This window comes from Choloepus didactylus, chromosome 19 (genome assembly GCF_015220235.1).
Source record: "Choloepus didactylus isolate mChoDid1 chromosome 19, mChoDid1.pri, whole genome shotgun sequence".
NCBI lineage: Eukaryota > Metazoa > Chordata > Mammalia > Pilosa > Megalonychidae > Choloepus > Choloepus didactylus.
In genome coordinates, this window is record NC_051325.1 from 31,869,801 (window position 1) to 31,888,858 (window position 19,058).

At 42.0% G+C, this 19,058-nt stretch overlaps 1 protein-coding gene across 3 annotated transcripts in view; it reads left to right on the top strand.

The window, feature by feature from the left end:
* The window catches only part of C19H20orf194 (chromosome 19 C20orf194 homolog), a 162,491-nt gene that overhangs the window by 91,183 nt on the left and 52,250 nt on the right, over window positions 1–19,058 (top strand). For 2 of the 3 annotated variants that reach the window (XM_037812151.1, XM_037812153.1), the window contains 10 exons: window positions 408–495; window positions 1,490–1,526; window positions 4,437–4,524; window positions 5,728–5,804; window positions 7,024–7,068; window positions 8,014–8,059; window positions 10,887–10,998; window positions 11,679–11,749; window positions 12,080–12,130; window positions 13,520–13,607. In XM_037812151.1, coding sequence (XP_037668079.1) covers window positions 408–495; window positions 1,490–1,526; window positions 4,437–4,524; window positions 5,728–5,804; window positions 7,024–7,068; window positions 8,014–8,059; window positions 10,887–10,998; window positions 11,679–11,749; window positions 12,080–12,130; window positions 13,520–13,607 — 703 coding nt within the window. The remainder of the gene's footprint in view (window positions 1–407; window positions 496–1,489; window positions 1,527–4,436; window positions 4,525–5,727; window positions 5,805–7,023; window positions 7,069–8,013; window positions 8,060–10,886; window positions 10,999–11,678; window positions 11,750–12,079; window positions 12,131–13,519; window positions 13,608–19,058) is intronic. The other variant, XM_037812152.1, reaches the window with a different exon arrangement.

The window sequence follows — 19,058 nt, forward strand, 5'->3', positions numbered from 1 at the left end:
AAGTAAAGGTGGGGAGCTGGGTAGCACCTTCCTTTCCTGAATTTGTAGTCACCCTGTACATCTGCCCGTCACGTCAACCAGGTTCTCACTGTGAAAGTTCTGGACTGAATGTAAGGGCATTCAGAACCCTTCTAAGCTGTGAATTTATTAGTATCCTGGGCTGAGTACCCAACATCAATCTTAAAAAAATGTTAAAAAAAAAAAAAATTTCAAGGTACCTTTCGTGGGGGTGGGGGTGTGGGAGGACCACAGGAAATTTTTTTCCCTATACCTTTAAAAAATAATAAATCAGCTGTTGGTAAAATAAAATTGGTTTCCCTTAACTGTATACTTTTTGTTTCTCTAGCAGTAAGTCATATTCCAAGCACACTAAGTCCCTGTTCTTTTTTTTTTTTCCTGGCATCCAGGTGGCACAGTGTGTCTCACCAAAGGGACCCCTTGCTTGCTCAAGAACATACTTTTTTGGAGCTACTCACATTCCTTACTTGGGAATAAGTAAGTCATCTCTTCTTATCTCCTGATAAGTCATCATCTCATTGACTTACCTAATGAATGATTCTTCCCTTAAATTTAAAATTGGCTCAAGATGTACTACGTTGCTCAGAAGCTCATGATGTTTGGTTTGCGGGCCTGTAGCTCCCTCTCTGAATGTAGTGGGGAGTTGATATGCCTAACACAGAATATATTTCAGGAGCAAAAAGAAAAGTTCAACGTATACTAAGTCTAGCCATGTGTAAGACCCTGTGCTTAGTTTCAAAAGGCAAAGATGAATAAGAGCTAGTCTGTGATCACAGAGGGTATGGGCTGTGATGGGAGTTTGAATGATCTGGCCAGGTGCCTGCCCAGTCGTGAGGAACAGTGAGGAAGCACCATGGGAGAAGGGTGCCCAGGAGCTGTGACCATTCACAGGAGCAAGGGCTCCATGCTGTGGGACCTTCCAGAAAGGCTGGGCTGATCGGATGCCTGTATTGCTGAAGTAACCAGACACCCAAAGAGACATGGAAAGGAGCATCTAGTATGAATGAGAATCTCAGCACTGCTACACTGAAAAGAGTACAGCAGAAGCCAGGCTTTCTCCTGGGTGGTGTTATGTAAAGCCAGGAAACTCTGGAAAGAAGCATGACTCGGGTTGGATAATCCAGAGGAAGAAAGAGGCAGAACTGAGCCTGCTTGCTTTTACCTCTTGTTTAAAAATTAGAGATAAAAGCAAAAATATTCCAGAGCCTCAGATTCTGCACAGCTTTTCTGATATTTATTAGTGATGCTGGGTGTGTGATGAAAGAAGAAAATACCAGGCTAAAGAGATGAAGGTCCAGGAGGATAATGGAAGAAGCTAAGTTTCATTATTGTTTGTGTTTATACTGTGTACGAAATGTAAAAGAAAAAATGTAGCGCTTGACATTTCCTTGTAACTAAATTCATAAATTCATGAAGTGTTTACGTGTCCTGTGATATTGTCACATTCCTAATTCATGATGCTCTTTCACAGGTGATGACAACAAGCTGCCCAAGAAAACTGAACAAATGTAAGTCTTCATTTCTATTTTATTTTTTCTTTTTTAAAGTTGAGTTACTCAGAAATTGTGGCTGTCTTATCTACTCCTTTTTGAAATCAGCAGTGGGTAAGACAACTGGTTTATGGGGGGAACAGAGCTGTGTAATTTCCCAGCAGGTTCCCGGCCCATCTCGGCTTGGAGTCCAGGCACAGGGCCCTGCCAGCTTTGCTGTCTGTTCCTCTCTAGAACTCAAAGACTTCCTATCTGCAGCCCCATAAATTTAAATGGCAAAATTCTCCATAAGGTTTTCTACAATGGTACATTTTTTATTGGGGACTTCTCTAAGAATAAAATATCCAGAAACCTATTTAGAGATTCTTTGTGACATCCCAAGTAGTTTGAGGAGTGTTTCCTCTGGAATTGACACCTAAGGTATGGAGCAGGACTAGCATCTGAATCCAGTCTGTGCACCCTTAGAAAAGTCTTAGGGTTAACTTTTCTCCCCCCATATACAGCAGGAAACCAGAGTTAGGAACTAAATTTATTGATGCTGAAACTACTGAATTCCAAAAAGCATTCTCCTTTAGAAACAGGAACATAATATAGTTCTATTATTACCTCGCTGAATATCCCAGAATAAATTAGTGCCATCTAGACCAGTGTTTTCCAAAGGCCAGCAGTGATAGGCCACAAAGAATCACCTACAGAGCTTTTCAAAAATATAGTTTCTCCCTGCCCAGTCCCCAGAACTTCTTAGTCAGAATTTCTGGAGGTAGGGTCCACAAAGCTATAGTGAAAAAATATATAATACAAGTAATAAAACCACAGAAAGTGTGAAAAATAGAGAAAAGAAAAGAAGATCAGCCATAATTCCTCCTATCTGACACGACTCCGTTAGTATCCTAATACATATCTTTATTTATTTATCTGTTATGCATTTATTATTACTGGGTGTGTAAGAGTTTTTTGTGAGCTTTCTTCATTTCAGCAACAGGTCAACCATTTCTTCATATGTTGGCAGGTGCCGTCTTACTTTGTGTCTGCTTGTGCTTTCCTTGCCAGCTGTGCTTAGACATTGCCCTGAATCTTCATTCTGGAACCTTGGACATTTCACCTAAACCAAATCCATTGGTGCCCTGCTTCAGGGACTGGTATTGAAGGGTTCCTGGGCCCATGTCAGGAGATTTGCTGAGTCCCTGAGCAGGTAGAAGTTGGGCCTTGTGGAGTCCTAGTGAAGGAGGCAGTCCCTTCCCTTGTCATGGGCCTCTTGCCTGTTATCCAGGCCATTATAGTGTCAGTAGCCAGGTGATCCATGCATGGAGCCCGTATCTGAAGGTCTGTGTTTAAAGACCAAACAGGAGGAGGCCCAACCAGTGTTGGTACTGAGCAGTGTTTGAATCGAGCTGGGCAGATTATCTTTACATGTCTCTGGGTTTGGCCTTGATAAAGTTCCACCCTTGGTGTCAAAGTGTGGAGGATTCTGGCCTCACCTAGAAGTGGCCAAGCTCATTGTCAGTGTCCCTGCCAAGCCCCTTCTTCCTAGGGCCTACCCTTCTGCGCTGGCCATTAATCTTTAGGATATGTCGGAGACCCTTGAAGCTGTCATTTTATTATATGCTCTTTCTCTGTGCCTTTATCTTCTCCCCAACTTAAATCTCTTACCTAAAATGTAAAGGAGGAAATTGAAGGAGATAGCAGTGTGATCTGGCAAAATGGAAAAAGCAACAAGCTGACAGCTGATCCAAGTTCAGGTCTGCTATTAAGTTTCAATGGCCTTGGACAACTTATTCCACCACCAGGGGCCTTAGTCCTTCTTCTGCAAAATGAGAAGATTGAACCAGATCATTTCTGTGTTTCCTTTCTGCATTCAAACTTCTATCATCTGTTGTAAGATTCTCAGAGGCTTAAAAACAGACATATGCTTGGACAAGATTTTTCAAGTTCCGTGCCAGGCATTCCCCTTCCCAATTAGGGCTTCAAAAATGAGCCCCCTTTCTCTATAATGAGCCTAAAAAGAGCCTGGGTCTTCTAAAACAGTAATTCTCAATCAAGGGCAATTTTGTGCCCACCTTCCCCCAAGGGACATTTGACAATGCCTATCTGAAAACATTTTTGGTTGTCACAACTGGGGGGTGCTGCTGGCAGAGATGCTGCTAAACATCCTGTAATGCACAGGATAGCCCCCTGCCCCCCAACAAAGAATTATCCAGCCCAAAATGCACAGATTGAGAAACCTGCCCTAAAGGAAAGCAGACTTGACTTTTCTGAAGACCTCATGGCAACTCTCAGTCCAAGTACTGGCAAAGAAAAAGCCTTCAGATAATGACTTTGATAAGTCAGAAAGAGCCCATGGCCCCTGTCCCTGGGCAGAAAGAGCAAGATTTGGGGAAGGGAGGAGGTGACTGCTCTGCTCGGAGGCATCCTCTGTCCTCTAGATCAGGGAAGCCACCTGGAGAGTGGGCCACAGGGCTTTCGTTTGAGTTTAAGTGGGACCCATCCTCTTCTCTGTCGGGATTCTCTTACCCCCTGAGGGCTCGCACCCTGAGTAGGAGCCTTCAGCAGGCCTGGTGAGGAGACAACATGAAGGAGTGGTGTGGTCCCTGGAAGAGCAGTGGGTCTTTATTATGATACTGGCATGATTCCAGGTCCAGGGGTCAGGACACTCACGTCGTTTTTTTCCTCTGGGATCACAGACAGGGAGAATTAGTCTTTTGAGAAGAACTCAGAGGAGCTGGTTTTTCTTAAGATGGTTTGACAAGAACAAAACATAAATCACATGAGATACATGGTTTCTAAAAGGTTTGGAAATCAGCGAGTTCCATTTTGCTCTTTTCTCATTCTGCTTAAAAATCAGTTCCTTGGAGAATGTCATTTATGTGCATGGAGCTTTTGATGAAGCCTTGTGATGCTGTAGTTAACCTTTATGTTTTGTTTTCAAAGTAGGCTCTTGTCCCAGGTATATGCCGCTGTTATTGAGGCTGTCCTGGCTGGCATTGCATGTTACTCTAAAACTTCCAGTCTAACAAAGGTAATTTTAATAACATGTTTCTTTTTCCCTATTCGTTATTTTAATATGAAACTTCCTATGCATCTATTTATTCTTTGGGCACCTGTGGTACTCAGTTTTGTGTGAGCTTGGGCCTTGATGGAGCTGGCACCGGGCAGAGATGCTTTTAAAAGAGCGCTGTGCTTCTGCTGCCTGTGATCATGTTGTTGTCTTATGAGTGACAACTAATCAGCACCTGTGTGTAGACATCTGGTTGTATTAAAGAAAGATCATTTTGTAACATACTGTTTTCATAGTTTATAGAAGCTTTTAAAAGTTAAAAAATAAAAATATGGATTATTCTGTGAATTTTAATAAAGTTAGGTAAGTTTGTTTTTTGTGACATAGTTTGGTTTCCTCTAATTCAGTGTTTAAAACAAAAACTTAAGATTAGAAAGTCTGATTTGCCTTTCCTAGACAAACACGTGTGTTCTTGTTCTCTGACCATTATCTTCCTTGCTGTTTTGCGGTTGACCTGCCCTGCTGAGTTGGGTTCCTATATCTGACCCAGCAAGGAGATGAGAAGAGTCGGCTTGATGCTTCCCAATGCCAATAGGACCTTTCCTGAAGGAAGCCATTTGACATTGGAAAGGTCGTGTATGATGTAGATATCAGAGAGACCGTAGCCGTAGTCACCAGCTCCTTGTCATCTTCCCTCCTCACTCAACTCGAATCCCGGGTACCGACATGAGACTTGTCAGCCCCTTTTAGCTGTTATGTGGCAGGAGGCTTGTGCAAAGCAATGGGATTTCCTTCAAGATCAGTCCTTACACCTTGTTTTTTTAACTAGTTTTTTGTAACTAGCTATTTTAATATTCTTAGCACCTGGCAGAAACTGAGGGCAGTGGTCCTCCAGCAGAGTTGGGGGAGAGGGGAGGAGAAAGCAGTTTTCCAGACCTCATATTCCCGTTCTCAGTGTCTCGGGGATCCACTGCCACCGTCAGGTTCCAGTGCTCACCCACCTCAGTGAAATTTTTCCCTGTGAACCCAGCCTGAAGAAAGCAGACACCTGTTTCCCTTAACAAGATGTTTTCACTTTAGTCTATTGATGTATACAAAGTAGTCACAGAGACGGGAGGGGCACAGTGTTCTGGCCAAATGTTAGAAAGGCTCCTCCAATGAGTGAGGTGTGTACTCTTTCTTGCTGTGAAAACTAATCGCCTGTTTGTGTTATTGGTTTTACAGGCCAAGGAGATAGCAGAGCAGACCCTGGGATCCGGGTTAGATTCCTTTGAGTTGATGCAGTTTAAGGCAGTCCTACGGTAGGCAATGGCTGATATTTTCTAATGTGGCATTTTTTTAATGTTTGCTTTTAAAAAGTTCCTTTTCTCCCTTGAATTTTAAATATAGTTTCCCTTTGATAAATATTCCATTAAAATAATGGGCTATCTGAAGGATGATTGTTCATGAGCAGGGCTTTATTAGCGAGGCCCAGGAGCCAAAGATAGAAGTGTATAAGGAAGAGTCTCCCACATGTCCTGAGGCTGGAATTTGAGGCAGATTAATACAGAACCACCGGAGACCTGACAAACCTGACTTCAGAGGTTAGAAAGGTGAAGCCAAGGACATGAGTGGAGAGATTTGTTAGGGACAGGGGCCATGGGCACGTGAAGATAGACACCACTTAGAATAGTCTTGCCCTGGGCCTCATCTGCCTCTCAGATTTTAGAAACCCTTTGTGTGGTGGTGTCTCAGGGTCTAGATGGACTGAGAATCTGGCTTCCTGGCTGTCCTGTCATCACACGTCTCCCAGTGTGTCACAGTGAATCTGTGTGGTCTCTGTAGCTAAAGCTTCGTGAACTCAATACACTTAACCCTTGCCCACATTAGGACCACTTGATGCACTTTTATGCAAAAGAGACAAAGACACCAAATTGGAGAGTTTCTTTAAGATTACTTCTGGAATGTACCCTGTGCTGCATCAGCTCCATGTGCCATATTTTCTTATAACAGCCCTGGGAAGTAAAAAGAAACATTTAGAAAGATGGGTCAGTCAGTTGTTCTAATAAGGAGAGTTCTATTGCTACAGTTCCAGGAGTGGAGGAAAGAACCAGAATCCCAAAGGGCATCTAGCCCCAGCCCTGCCACCTGGCTTCTGCTTGGGCTCAGGGCAGGGTGGCAGCTTGGCCCAAAGGTGGTGGAGAGGACAAGAATCAGAACAGCATGTAGACACTGTGGGATAAAAGGCCCAGGCCTGTAGGGGGGTCACTCCCAATCTGCAGTGAGCAGCAGACCTGCCACAGTTCTCAAGACAGCCCTGAGAGTCTGCACAGAGGCAGGGCCATGCCTGGGGTCAGATGCTGGCCTGGTTGCTGGGAAAAGTGCCTAATGTATCCAGGGTAGATCTGCACAAGGCAAGGACGGCACTTCTCTCACTGGGAGACTGTGAGGGTCCAGAGCAGGTACACGGCAGAAGTGGTTTGGGAGCCTGCCAACCCAGCCAGCAGGAGCAGACTAACTGTTTTTATTTTTCGTCTGCAGTTCCAAGACGGCTTTTCATATACATGCTGTGAATAATCAGGGAAGGTAAGATATGACTATGGAGCATCCTCATTTGGGGCAAGTTTAAGGAGCAAAAAGAGGAGAGTTTACCTTGTAATTGCTGACATGGATCTTCTCAGCACCTCACTCCAGGCTTGGACTTGGGGCTGGCTGTGCTCAGCTGAAGCCCTCCATCCTGAGTGCTAACTACAAAAAGGCCTTGGGGTGAGGTGTGGGGCATAATTTATTCCAAGTGGTCTACATTGTTTTGAAAATCCTGGAGAGAAATCTGAGTCTGTGGGTTGACATTATCAGGTTGAGAAAGGACATTGTAAATAACCCTCTTTTTTAAATGCTTTAATGTTTTCCTTTTTATTAGTAACAAGTTAAAGACAAGCATCTTTATTTTTTAGGGCAGTTGTGGGTTTACAGAAAAATCATGCAGAAAATACAGAGTTCACACATACACCCCCCCTCCACACACACACACACACAGTTTTCCCTATTATTTACATTTTGCATTAGGTTGGTATATTAGTTACAACTGGTAAACTGATATTATTATAGTTATATTATTAACTAAAGCCCATAGTCTACATTTGGGTTAACTCTTTGTGTTATATAGTTCTATGGGTTTTCTTTTATTATTTCCATTGAGGTAACTTATAGACAACGTAGAATTTTCTATTTTAACCACTTTCAAGTATTCAATTCAGTGGTGTTAGTTACATTCACAATGTTGTGGCCCCATCACCACCATCCATTATCCAAATTTTCCATCCCCTCAAACAGAAACTCTGTACCGATTAAGCATTAACTCCCCATTCCCCATCCCCACCCAGACCCTAATAACCTGTATTCTAATTTCTGACTCTGAATTTGTATATTCTAATTATTTCATATCAGTGAGATCACACAATATTAGTCCTTTTGTGTCTGGCTTGTAAAGAACTCCTTAATATATGTATAATACTGTCTTTTTTCTTCTAGAATTGTGCCTCTGGATAGTGAAGATAGCTTATACTTTGTGAAGACCGTAAGCAGAACTTTTACAAGTCAGCTGGCTGGGAATCACCTGTGGAAGGGCATCTTACAGGGATGGGGAGTGGTCCCTGGGCAGCCTCCCACTTACCTGAGGACGCTGGTCTCAGGACTCTCCCAGCCACAGCAGAGATGAGCCTGTGCTTTCTGGGGGAGCCCAGGCAGCCGTTCCAGGCCCAGCCACATCCATACTCCCATGCCTAGGCTGCCCAAGGCCCAGAGTCTTCACTGAGGGGGGAGGCTCCTTTTTCTGAGGTTACGAAGGTTTCCTCCAAGTGGCTGAAATTGCTCTGTGGAAACGAGGCTTGCCTCCACACAGACCAGTGAGTTTTCGGTGGCTTCTCTGTGGTCAAGGCCTGCGTTGATTCCCTTGAGAGGGACCTGGGTCTTTAGCTAAGTGGGATAGTCAAAGCGGAGTTTCCCAACCCATGTGCTGGGACACACTGATGGCCCAGGGGAATGGTTTAGAGGCGCACTGGGATATGGAGCCCCTCTGCCCCCAGGGTAGGCTGACATGGCCTAAGGGAGTCAGAGGTTCTAGGCCAGCTGTTCCCAGCCACAAGCCGAGTCCTCCATTTTACCCCAGTGCACCCTGATGCGAAGAAGGTTGGGAAGCTCTGCGGGAGAGGATGGTGGACATCCAGCTGAGGTTCTGGCTGAAATATTTGTGGGCACAAATTATACCTTGAGTCTGTCTGTGGCCACTGCCTGAACCTTAATTGTAGCCAGCTGTTGGTCACAGGGAACTGTGAGTGAGCAAGTGAGGGTGAGGTAGTGCAAATGCATCACAGGTGGATAATCAACTCAAAGTTCCTCTCAGTTTATGTCATCTCATCCACAGAAAATAGTGCAACAAGGGTAATTTCTTAAGGTTGTAAGTAATTGTGCTTTTGTAATTCATGCACCTCCTGAATCTGTTAGCATTTTGTATTGATGTTCTTCTAGAACTAATTTATTAGTCTTTTTTTGTGTGACATCATCAAGGCAATGAGAAATGCTTTCTGGCATTTAGGTGATAATACTGTACCTCCATGCTAGACTTTAAACTCCCTGACTCCTTACAGTCTTGTGCAGTGCTTTAGAAGGTCTCTGGCACAGTAGTAGATGCTTAGGAAGTAATTAATGGAAACTAGTAGAATCACATGTTGAGTTAAGGTATGCATTCAGCAACAGCTAAGGAAATAGGAAAAAAGGTAGGAAGTTGATTATTTCTGTCCAAATCCTGTCCTCCTGTCCAGGCAGAGAAGGAATTCTGCCTCCTTCTTGAAGTCTTTCATATCAATTTCTCCCTACAGGTACATAATCCTATAGTACTTGAAGTTTATGCTACACAAATTAGAAAGTAATTCTATATAAGTGTGTCATACAATGACTTGTATGTGAGAGCGGTCTTGTCCCTTCTGTGTATTGTAGGTTTCCTAAAGAAAGACAGGGACCATCCACATGCCACATGGTAGGACATGCATAGCAGTTGTGCAACAAGTGCTGCTTTTATTTTTTTCAATGTCCTATCTCCCCTTCCTGGAACCAGAGGTCAAATGTGAAAGAGAGAGATTAGGAACCTGCATAATTCTTCTTTCTGATTGTTCTGGGAGCCAAAGAAGTAGAGAGTTTCCATTATCGGTTAGGTGGGACTGTGTAGCCTGTGGTTCTTTGTCTTCAGAAGGTTGTTTAAAATCCTTTGTAACAAAACAAAACAAAACAAAACAAAACAAAAATCCTTTGAAACAGATTTAAACAAGCCCTCCAGTTGTTACGCCAAATCAGAAAAGTATCCAAAATATAAAGGTGTACCTTTCACTTTTGTACTTTCCATTATAATGACAACATGGGAAATCAAGGACTTTGGCTTTGTGCCCCACCCCCCCTTCAGCCTTCTGCCTTCTGTGTGTGTGTGTGTGTGGTGTGTCTTTAATGAAAATTCAGCAGTTCCTTCAAGAGTCTTTTGGCTCTATCCTGAGAGTGGAACAGGTCTCAGGCTAGGGCAACAATGTGTAAAAACAGACTAGCTTCAACAGCTCTGCACTGGCCATCCAGAATGCTCAGTCCAGGAGGGGTTCCAAGAGGGTTCCACGGGCTACTTACTCATGTCCCTCACTGTCTTCATGGTCATCCCAGAGTGTGGCTCTGACTCATACCATTTCATCTGCCTTTCTTCTGGATTGTTCCCACAGTTGTTCCATTTTTCACTTGTTTTTAACTGCTAAATCAGGGCTTCTAACCTCTATTTTTATTTGTCTTAGCCATAAAATCTTTAATAGTTTTCTTTTAATTTTCTTGGTACTGGAAGGAGCATCTGCAGGGGTTGACATGTACCTGAAAATGTCCACAAACACATATTTAACAAATGAATGACCACATTTCAAGGCTTGTTCAGAACTTGAACCCGAACCAGAGAAGGATTTAGTGTAAGTGTGGAAATGCTGGAATGTGAGGAATGGAAATAGAAGTGTACAGAAGTCTACAGGAAACAACCCATTATGGCCACACCTCTTCTACCACCACCACCATAGGCTGGAGACAGTCACAATTGAGAATGAAAGCTATGTTACCTCTTAAGGAGGATAAGCAATTTAAAGGAATTTATAGAAACATGAAGATACCCTCCTTCTAGCCCAAGAGTGGGTCTCTGATTTGGCAGCACTTGCAGGGAAGCCTTGATTCTGAGGTCATTCTGGCTCAGAGATGTATTACAGGATCGCTCCAGCTTTCCTGAGAAACTGCAGTATTCTTTCACCATGTGCCTTAAAACAGTATTTTATGGCCTTCCCTGAAGGCTTAGGAATGGCAGCTGGTCTGACTATGTTTCTCATTTGATGCAGGCTTGTATGACCGTTTATGACATTCCTGACTTGCTGGGAGGAGGGGGCTGCTTAGGATCTGTGGTCTTCTCAGAATCATTTTTGACATCTAAGATCTTGGTTAAAGAAAAGGGTAAGTATATATGGTCTTTGGAAAGCAAAACTTGAACTGTTTGTTTGTTTGTTTGTTTGTTTTGTAAAATAAACCATAGACTAAGTCAAAAGACCAGCAATAAACTGGTAAAAATATTGGCACACTTATGATAAAGTATATCTTAATTTGTAAAGAACTTTTATAAGTTAATTAAAGAAAAATAAAAGCTACCCATGGCAAAATAGGTCATATATATGTTTAAGAGCAGGCAGTTAACAGAAGTGGAGATCAGAAAGTTAGTTATATTAGAAAATATGCAACCTCACTAGTAGTCAAGAAAAAGCAATTTGAAACAATAATTGCATACCATTTTTCACCTATAATATTGGCAAAAATTTTAGAGTGATAATATCCAGCACTGATGAACCTGATAATGTTTGGTTTTTAATACGTGTGCCTGTACTATTTTGTTAAAAATAAAAATAAAAAGGACTAATTCCCAGAACTCTTCATTTAAATATGTATTTCTATTTGTTGTGAAAAACAGCAAATAACAAGGGAAACCTTTGTCCATCTCCCACTGATCTTCCTGTCCCCAGATGAGATTTTTATTTTTTGAGGGCATCAGATCCTTGTACTCATGAGAAGTGGAAGGTCCTGGGCCTTCAAGGTGGCTTAGATGATGGGGAGTAACTGGCATGTCTGTGGTTTTCCTGCAGATGGCGCTATTACCACAGACACCAGCTCCATAGTCCTGACAGCTGCCATACCCAGATTCTGCTCCTGGCTGGTCAGTACCCTTCATCTGGTGAAGGTGGGCACAAATGTGGGGAAATCGGGGAAAACATTTGAGGAAGAGCCTCTTCATTTGTTCCCTGGTGGGATGTCAGATCCTGAACTAAGACCTCAGGTCCTGGTGAGAGAGCCCACAAGGGCCTCTGACCCTGAGCCAAAATGGCCAACAACCAGCCCCCCAGCTATCAGGGTCCAAGAGCACTGAACTTGGTAGAGGGACTATCCATTCAATCTCCTGGAAATATCTGAACACAAGGAAGAGAGACGCAACAGGGTTTTGCCCTTGAAGTAGTAAATTGAAAATCTTTACTCCTTTTGAACACAGGTGGAAGATAATGAAGTTAAATTGACTGAGAAAACCCAGCAAACGGTGAGGGTAAGGAGCCTTCTTATATTCAATGTCAACATCAAATCAGAATTAAATGCAAATGATTTACAAAAATAATTCAAAGTATTGCATCTTACTGCTGATCTAAAGGACCTATAACTTGTTGTCTTCAGTTCCTGCTTGCATGCTTCCTATTCTCACAAAACTCTAGAAATAACTATTTATGGGACATACAATTAGAGGGATTCTGTCTACCATTTAAGCCTTTGGGTGTTTTTTAAAAATCACTCAGTTCTATTAAAAGCAGATTCCAGACTGACCTAGACAAATAAAACCGAGAGGTCAAGGCTTTAGGCTGAGGAGAAGCTGCCTCTGTTTTTCATAGTCAAAAGATATAAATCCACCGGCACCTGGACAAGCATTGTAGGCTTCAGTGCCTGAACTTAGAGAGGCCAGTGTTGGTGGAGCAGATGGTGGCCTATCGGTGTGCCTCATCCACTATGGTGTGAAAGGCTTAAGAGCAGGGCTCTGTAAGGGGGTTCAGGGGCAGGCCATGGGGATTTGGTGCTTCCATCTGCCTGGTCATAGCCCCAGCCCAAGTGAATGGACCATGCACCTTCAGGGATTCTGGTAGACCACTCAAAAGATTCATCAAGTGCACCTTAAATGCCCCTATGTGCCAGGCATTGTGTTGGGTACTAGGATACACAGAAGATGAATACACTCCCTACTGCACAAGATCTTCAAGATGAGAGGAGGGAATTAGTCAACTAGACAATCACAGGACAGTGGGATAAAGGGCTTGCCCAGTGGAGTAGCAGGGAGAAGGACTAGTGCAGCCTGAGGAGTTACCTGGGAAAGGATTACAAAGGCCTTACCCTGACAGCATTATGCTGGGTGGTCCCATGTTTGCATCTCCCTGTACCACTTCATTCACCAGGAAAGCATTTCTGGGGTCCCCAGCCAATCTTTGGAAAACCCATTCTGAAGTGAATGATGATGGGGGTTGTGAGGAATGTAAGGGTACTTGTGGGCTGATAAGGTCTTATCACAGGGCTTTACCCCTTTTCCCCCAGCACTGTTCCCAATATGGCTGCACCCCCCTTTATCATCTAGTCATCTTCCAAAGAAGGTACTAACCTTGGAGAAAGGTGAAAACGAGGTCATCCAGGGAGTAAAGTCTCTCTTCTGGTCAGTGTCTAGGAGAAAGCCACTGGAAATGTCCAAAAGAGGACCTCAATATTCCCCTTCTCAGACAAGTCAGGGATTACAGTAACATACTAAAAATCCAGGCAATGCCAAAGGCCATGGAAAAAGTTGAGTATATTGGAGTCTGACTAAGCAGTTTTTGTAGACAGACAAAATTGGGCAAGAATTTTGACTCAGTGAGTATATATGCGTTATCGTCTGCTCTTTGTGTATGTGTGTTTTTTAAAGGAGGACGAGTGTTTCCTGGGCACTTTTCTAACAGGAGGAGAAGGAGCATACCTTTATTCCAGCAATCCACAGGCCGGGCCTGAGGAAGGTGAGTAGCAGTGACTTTTCTATTCTTGATTGTATCTGGGTCCCTCCTTTTGCAGGTTTCAGCATGAGTATTTAATAATATACCTGATATTTGAAAAGGCTTTTCAGTATAGAAGTGTTTTCTTAGTGCTTTTCTTCTTTGATTCATCAACTGAGCCCCTAGTCTTGTGCTAGGAAGGGCTGGCCCCAGGACTGTACCTGATTCTTGTGTTGCTGCCTGAGGATTGCTCTCAGAATGGACTAGAGCAGAAACATGTCCAGAAATAGAATTTGTAGACCCAAACAAAATTTGGATTCATTTTCTATTGCTGTATGACAAATTTTTGCAAATGCAGCAACTTAAAACAACACCCGTTTATTATCCCACAGTTCTGTGGGTCAGAAGTCCAGTGGACTTGACTGGATTCTCTGCTGAATAGAAGTCAAGGTGTCAGCCAGGCAGGGCTCTTGTCCGGAGGCTCTGGGGAAGAGTCTGCTTCCAAACTCATCCAGGTTGTTGGCAGAATCCAGTTCCTTGTGGTTGTAGGACTAAGGTCCTCGTTTTCTTGCTGGCTGCTAGACAGGGACCACTCTCAGCTCCTCCTCCCAGAAGTCCTGCTCTGTGACTTCCTCCGTCTTAGCAACTGAGAACCTCCCTTGTGTCAAATCCCTCACAAACTTCAAATCTCTCTGAACTCCTCTCCCTACCAAACAGAAAACTCTGCTTGTGAAGGACTCACGTGATGGAGTAGCCCCACCTGGATAGTCTGCCTTTATGATGTAACATGATCATGACACTGGAATGACACCAAAAGACGAAGTTTATGGGGGTCAGCTTAAAATTCTGCCTACCACATTCTGCCCTCTGACCCTATGTTTCTCGTCCCTCCTACCTATGTGCAAAATACAATGACGCATACCCCAAGGGTTTTCTCCCATTATAGCATCAGTTCCAAGTCTTAAATCTCATCATCTCAAAAATCCAAAATCTCGTCATCTAGATTAAGTCAGATGTGAATGAGACTCCTGAGTGTAATCCATTAAGTACAAACCTGAGCACAACTCCTCTCTGTCTGTGAACCTGTAAGACAAAAGAGATAAATTATATGCCCCCACCCATCCCAAAATGCAATGGTGAGGTAGGCATAGGGTAATAGTTATAGACATTTAGGTTCAGAAAGGGGGGAAATGGAAGGTAAAAAGGAGTCACCAGTCGAAAGCAGCTTTGGAATCCAGCAGGTAATCTCCAGCCAGAGTTCCTTGATCAGGTTTCAAGGCCTGGAAATAATCATCCCTGTCTCTCAGCTCTGCCTCTGGGCTCTTGCTTCTCTGCTGTGAGATCTTGGCTTTGCCCTTCGGGTCTTGGTTCAGCCTTCTGAGTCATCCTTCCTTCTTCAAGAAGGGTAACAAGTGTTTGCTGCTGAGTAGCTTTACAGCCTGCTTCCCACCTGTAGAGTAGAAGTCTAACAGTCTCCTTTCATTTTGTACTCTGTCTCTTTCAGTGTTTCTGCTTACATAAAATTCTCAAGAACCTTGGGGGTCTTGCATAGATTTCACAGGGATTTATTCCATGCTCCTTTTTTGCTCCTTCAAAATAGCATTTTCTTATGAGCCTTGTTCTCTCCTGATTGGATATATCCACCTTGAGGAGGACAAGTTCTGACTTACTCCGCAAATTCCTCACCCTCTACTAAGCAAATCCCCTTTCTGCATAATTTGTTGTTCTTATTGAAAATATTCTGTCCAGTGGCAAATTCCATTGTTTGTTCTTGGATCACTGGTTCAGCTTCTGCTCCTGCATTCACATAGAAGACAAAGCACAAGTTCTGATTTTCAATCCAAAAATGCTGGAGTGGTAATAGAAGTTGTTATCATGCCTGGGATATGGCTCTGCTTTTCTGCCTCTCCATATCCTGGTACAGAAGCCCAGGGAGTTAGGAACATTTGCCGAAAGCAGGGTGTGTGTGACAGTGTTACCAGCCTTGGAGTAAGGTTGCACAGTCTCTTAAAAGCAGGTAGTAGCTACGACACAGAGATTGGTTGTGCTTTGGCCAAGTTGAGCCAGTTATAATATTTAGTAAGGGTATTTGCCAAAATTAGTTTGCACCTTTTTAGCAAGGGCCTTGTTAGAAAAATAATCTCACATTGTATTGCGTTATACAGCAAGATTCAGTGTGTCCTGAGGTCTCTTTGCAAGAATAAAGGTCTCTGCACAGCCAGGAGTTTCCGGGGACTTGCTGGTCACTCTCTTGAGAGCTTAGATTTCAAACTTCTTAGTTCCTGAGGGAAATCTGCTTTGATTTGGCAAATGGTTTTCTGAAGCAGAAAAAGTCAGTAAGCAGAGAATTTAAACAGGAGTCCCCTTTGACTATGTGTTAAGTGTTTCACACTTTGGAGTTAAGGCCAGGGGCCAATCTGGGTTTTGTGGGGCTTGAAGCTTATACAATTTGGAGGGCTCTCTTAATGAAAAAATAATACAAAATTAGTAAGGCTCTTTTCAGGGCTTTGAAAGGAAGCCTGGGCAAGTGAAAAGTCCTGAACCTTAGGTGTCATTAGTATCTTGGTAAATCTGCCTTTAGTTGCGACTGTGATGACTTGAAATTTATCTGTTCCCATCCCATGAAAGCATTAATCTTGAAAGCACCTCAGCATGCATTATTTCAGTTGGTCTTCATATCATGAGCCCCATAGAAGTTGAAAACTTGCCTGAGGTTATAGTGCCTATTAATAGCAGCATCTGGAGGGGAGTCCAGGTCTTCTGATGTTCAGTCCAGGGGGGGTCCCCCTGAACTACTTATGGAAGAACAGAACGCTGCTTCCTTTACCTTGAAAAGGTGCCAACTCTGGAATCTTTTTCTTTCCCAGTTAGTGGTTTCTACTATCACGAGACTTCTTATTATGCAGCTTCCCACTTATCCGTGTCCTTCATTTGTCCTTCTCTTCCCAGCCCTGCTGGCTTTGGCCAGGCAGCCTCTCCAGAACCTGATTCTCAGCCCACGTTAGACTATATCCCTAAACAATGTCTTGTTTTGAACTTAATACAAATGGAATCATACTTCTGGGACTTGCTTCCACCCTCACCCACCCCCAATTATATATATAATTATATAAATTATACATATAATTTATTTATTTTTAGTTGTGGTAGAATATATACAGCATAAAATTAATTTAAGTATTTTTAAAGTGGGCAATTCTTTGATATTAAGTACATTGACAGTACTGTATAACTTTCACCACTATCTGTTTCCAGATTTTCTTCATCCCAAACCAACACTCATTTAGCCATAATTCCCCATTCTCCCTTCCTTCACCCCTGGTAACCACTATTCTACTTTCTATCTCTATGAATTTGCTTATTCTAAGTATTTCATATAAGAGAAATCATACAATATTTGTCCTTTTCTGTCTGGCTTATTTCACTCAAGTTGATGTCTTCAAGGTTCATCCATGTTGTAGCATGTACCCAGCACTTCACTTCTTTTTATGGTGGAATTTGCTTTTTTTGCTCAACATAGTGTTCCTAAAAGTCATCCAGATGGTGGTATGTTGCCAGATAGTTCATTCACTTTCGTGGCTCAATAGTATTCCTTTGTATGAAAATGTGCTCTGGTTCTTAATGGACATTTAGGTTGCTTATAGGTTTTTGCTATGGCATACAGTACTGTCATGAGCATGTGTGTGCAAGTTGATAAATTTTCTGTAGGATTTGAATGGGTAGGGGTGGGATTGTTGGGTTTTATAATAAGCCCGCACACAACTTTGATAGATGAGGCCAGACTCTTTTCCAGAGTGGTTGTACCAACTTATACTTCTACCAGCAGCATGCAGATATTTCATTTGTTCCACGTTGTGGCCAGCCGTGTTCTTTTGCCAGTGTATGCCAATCTGGTGAGTGTGAAATACTGTATTATTAGGATTTAATTTGCATTTCTCCGATTATTAGTAAAGGCTGACCATCTTTTGATTTATTATTGGCCTGTTGCATTTCCTCTTCTGTGAAATTCTGTCCATGTCTTTTGCTCATGTTTCTTTTGCTTTGTTTGTCTTACTCTTATTTATTTGTAAGAATTCTTTATAGATTTCAGAAACTAGTCCTTTGTCAATGATGTACATAGCAAATATTGTCATCCATATCGTGGCTTGTCTTTTCATTTTATTTATGATTTTTAGTGAACTAAAATTCTTAATTATAATGTAGTCAAAATAATCAATATTTTCCAGTATGGTCAGTGTATTTTGGATCTGTTTAAGAAATACTTCATCATGAAACCTCAAAGATAACTCTCCTCTGTTGGCTTCTAAAAATCTTATAGTTTTTTTCTGGAATCTACCTGGATTGATATTTAAAAGTGGTATAAATTAGGCATTCAATTTCAGTTTTTTAATGTAGACAACACTTGTCCCAACAAGTTATTAAAAAATTCTTTGCCCACTGATCTACAGTGCCAGCTCTATTGTGAATCAGGTGTCACTTTATTTGCATAACTATTGTGAGGCTCTCCATTCTGTTCCATTAGTCAATTTGTCCCTGAGAAAACACCATACTGTATTAGTAAATATAGACTTTGAATATATTTATATTATAGTAAGGCAACTTCCCCCATCTTGTTTTTCTTTTTCAGGAATTTCTTACCTATTCCTAGCCCTTTGATCAAATTTATTGACATTTTTAGAATGGCTTATCAAGATTAGCACAAAAGCTGAAGGGATTTTTTTTTTTTTACTGAAATTGTGTTAAATTTAAAGATCGCTTTGGAAAGATTCGTCATTTTTACCATGTCAGTTGAGTAGGCCTGAGTTTTCCAGTCCATGGACATAAAATCTATTTGATCATCTTTGATGTGTTTCAACGCAAGTTTTATCATTTCTTCCATAATACATTGATTCTTTATTATTTTATATGATACTGTTGTAAATCATCTTTTACAATTATGTTTTCTGTTTGTTGCTGATTTTTTTAGGATTATAATAGATAGGAGTAGAATTGCTGGTTATAGGATAATTGCATTCAATATTTATATATTGATTTTGTATCCCTTATTGTTGCCGAAATCTTTATTAATTCTAATAATTTTAATAATCCAGATTATTTGAAGTTTATTTTCCCACAACTTTAAGTATAACATATCTCTTCGGAGGAGGGTGCTTGGCACTCCCTTGCCCCTTTTGGAGACATTAGAGCAAAGAAAGACAGCTTTACTGAGCTAATATTGGCCTACAGTAAATTGCATATATATAAAATGTATCATTGTCAAGTTTGGACTTACATATACACATGTGAATCATCACACAACAATCAAGATAATGAACATACCCATCATCCACGAAAGTTTTCTCATGCCTCCCTCCTGCCTGTCTCTACCCAGGCAACTGTTGTTCTACTTATTTTCACTAAAGATTAGTTTGCATTTTCTAGAGTTTCTTACAAATTGAATTATAATGTATGTATTTTTTTTTGTTCAGTTTCTTT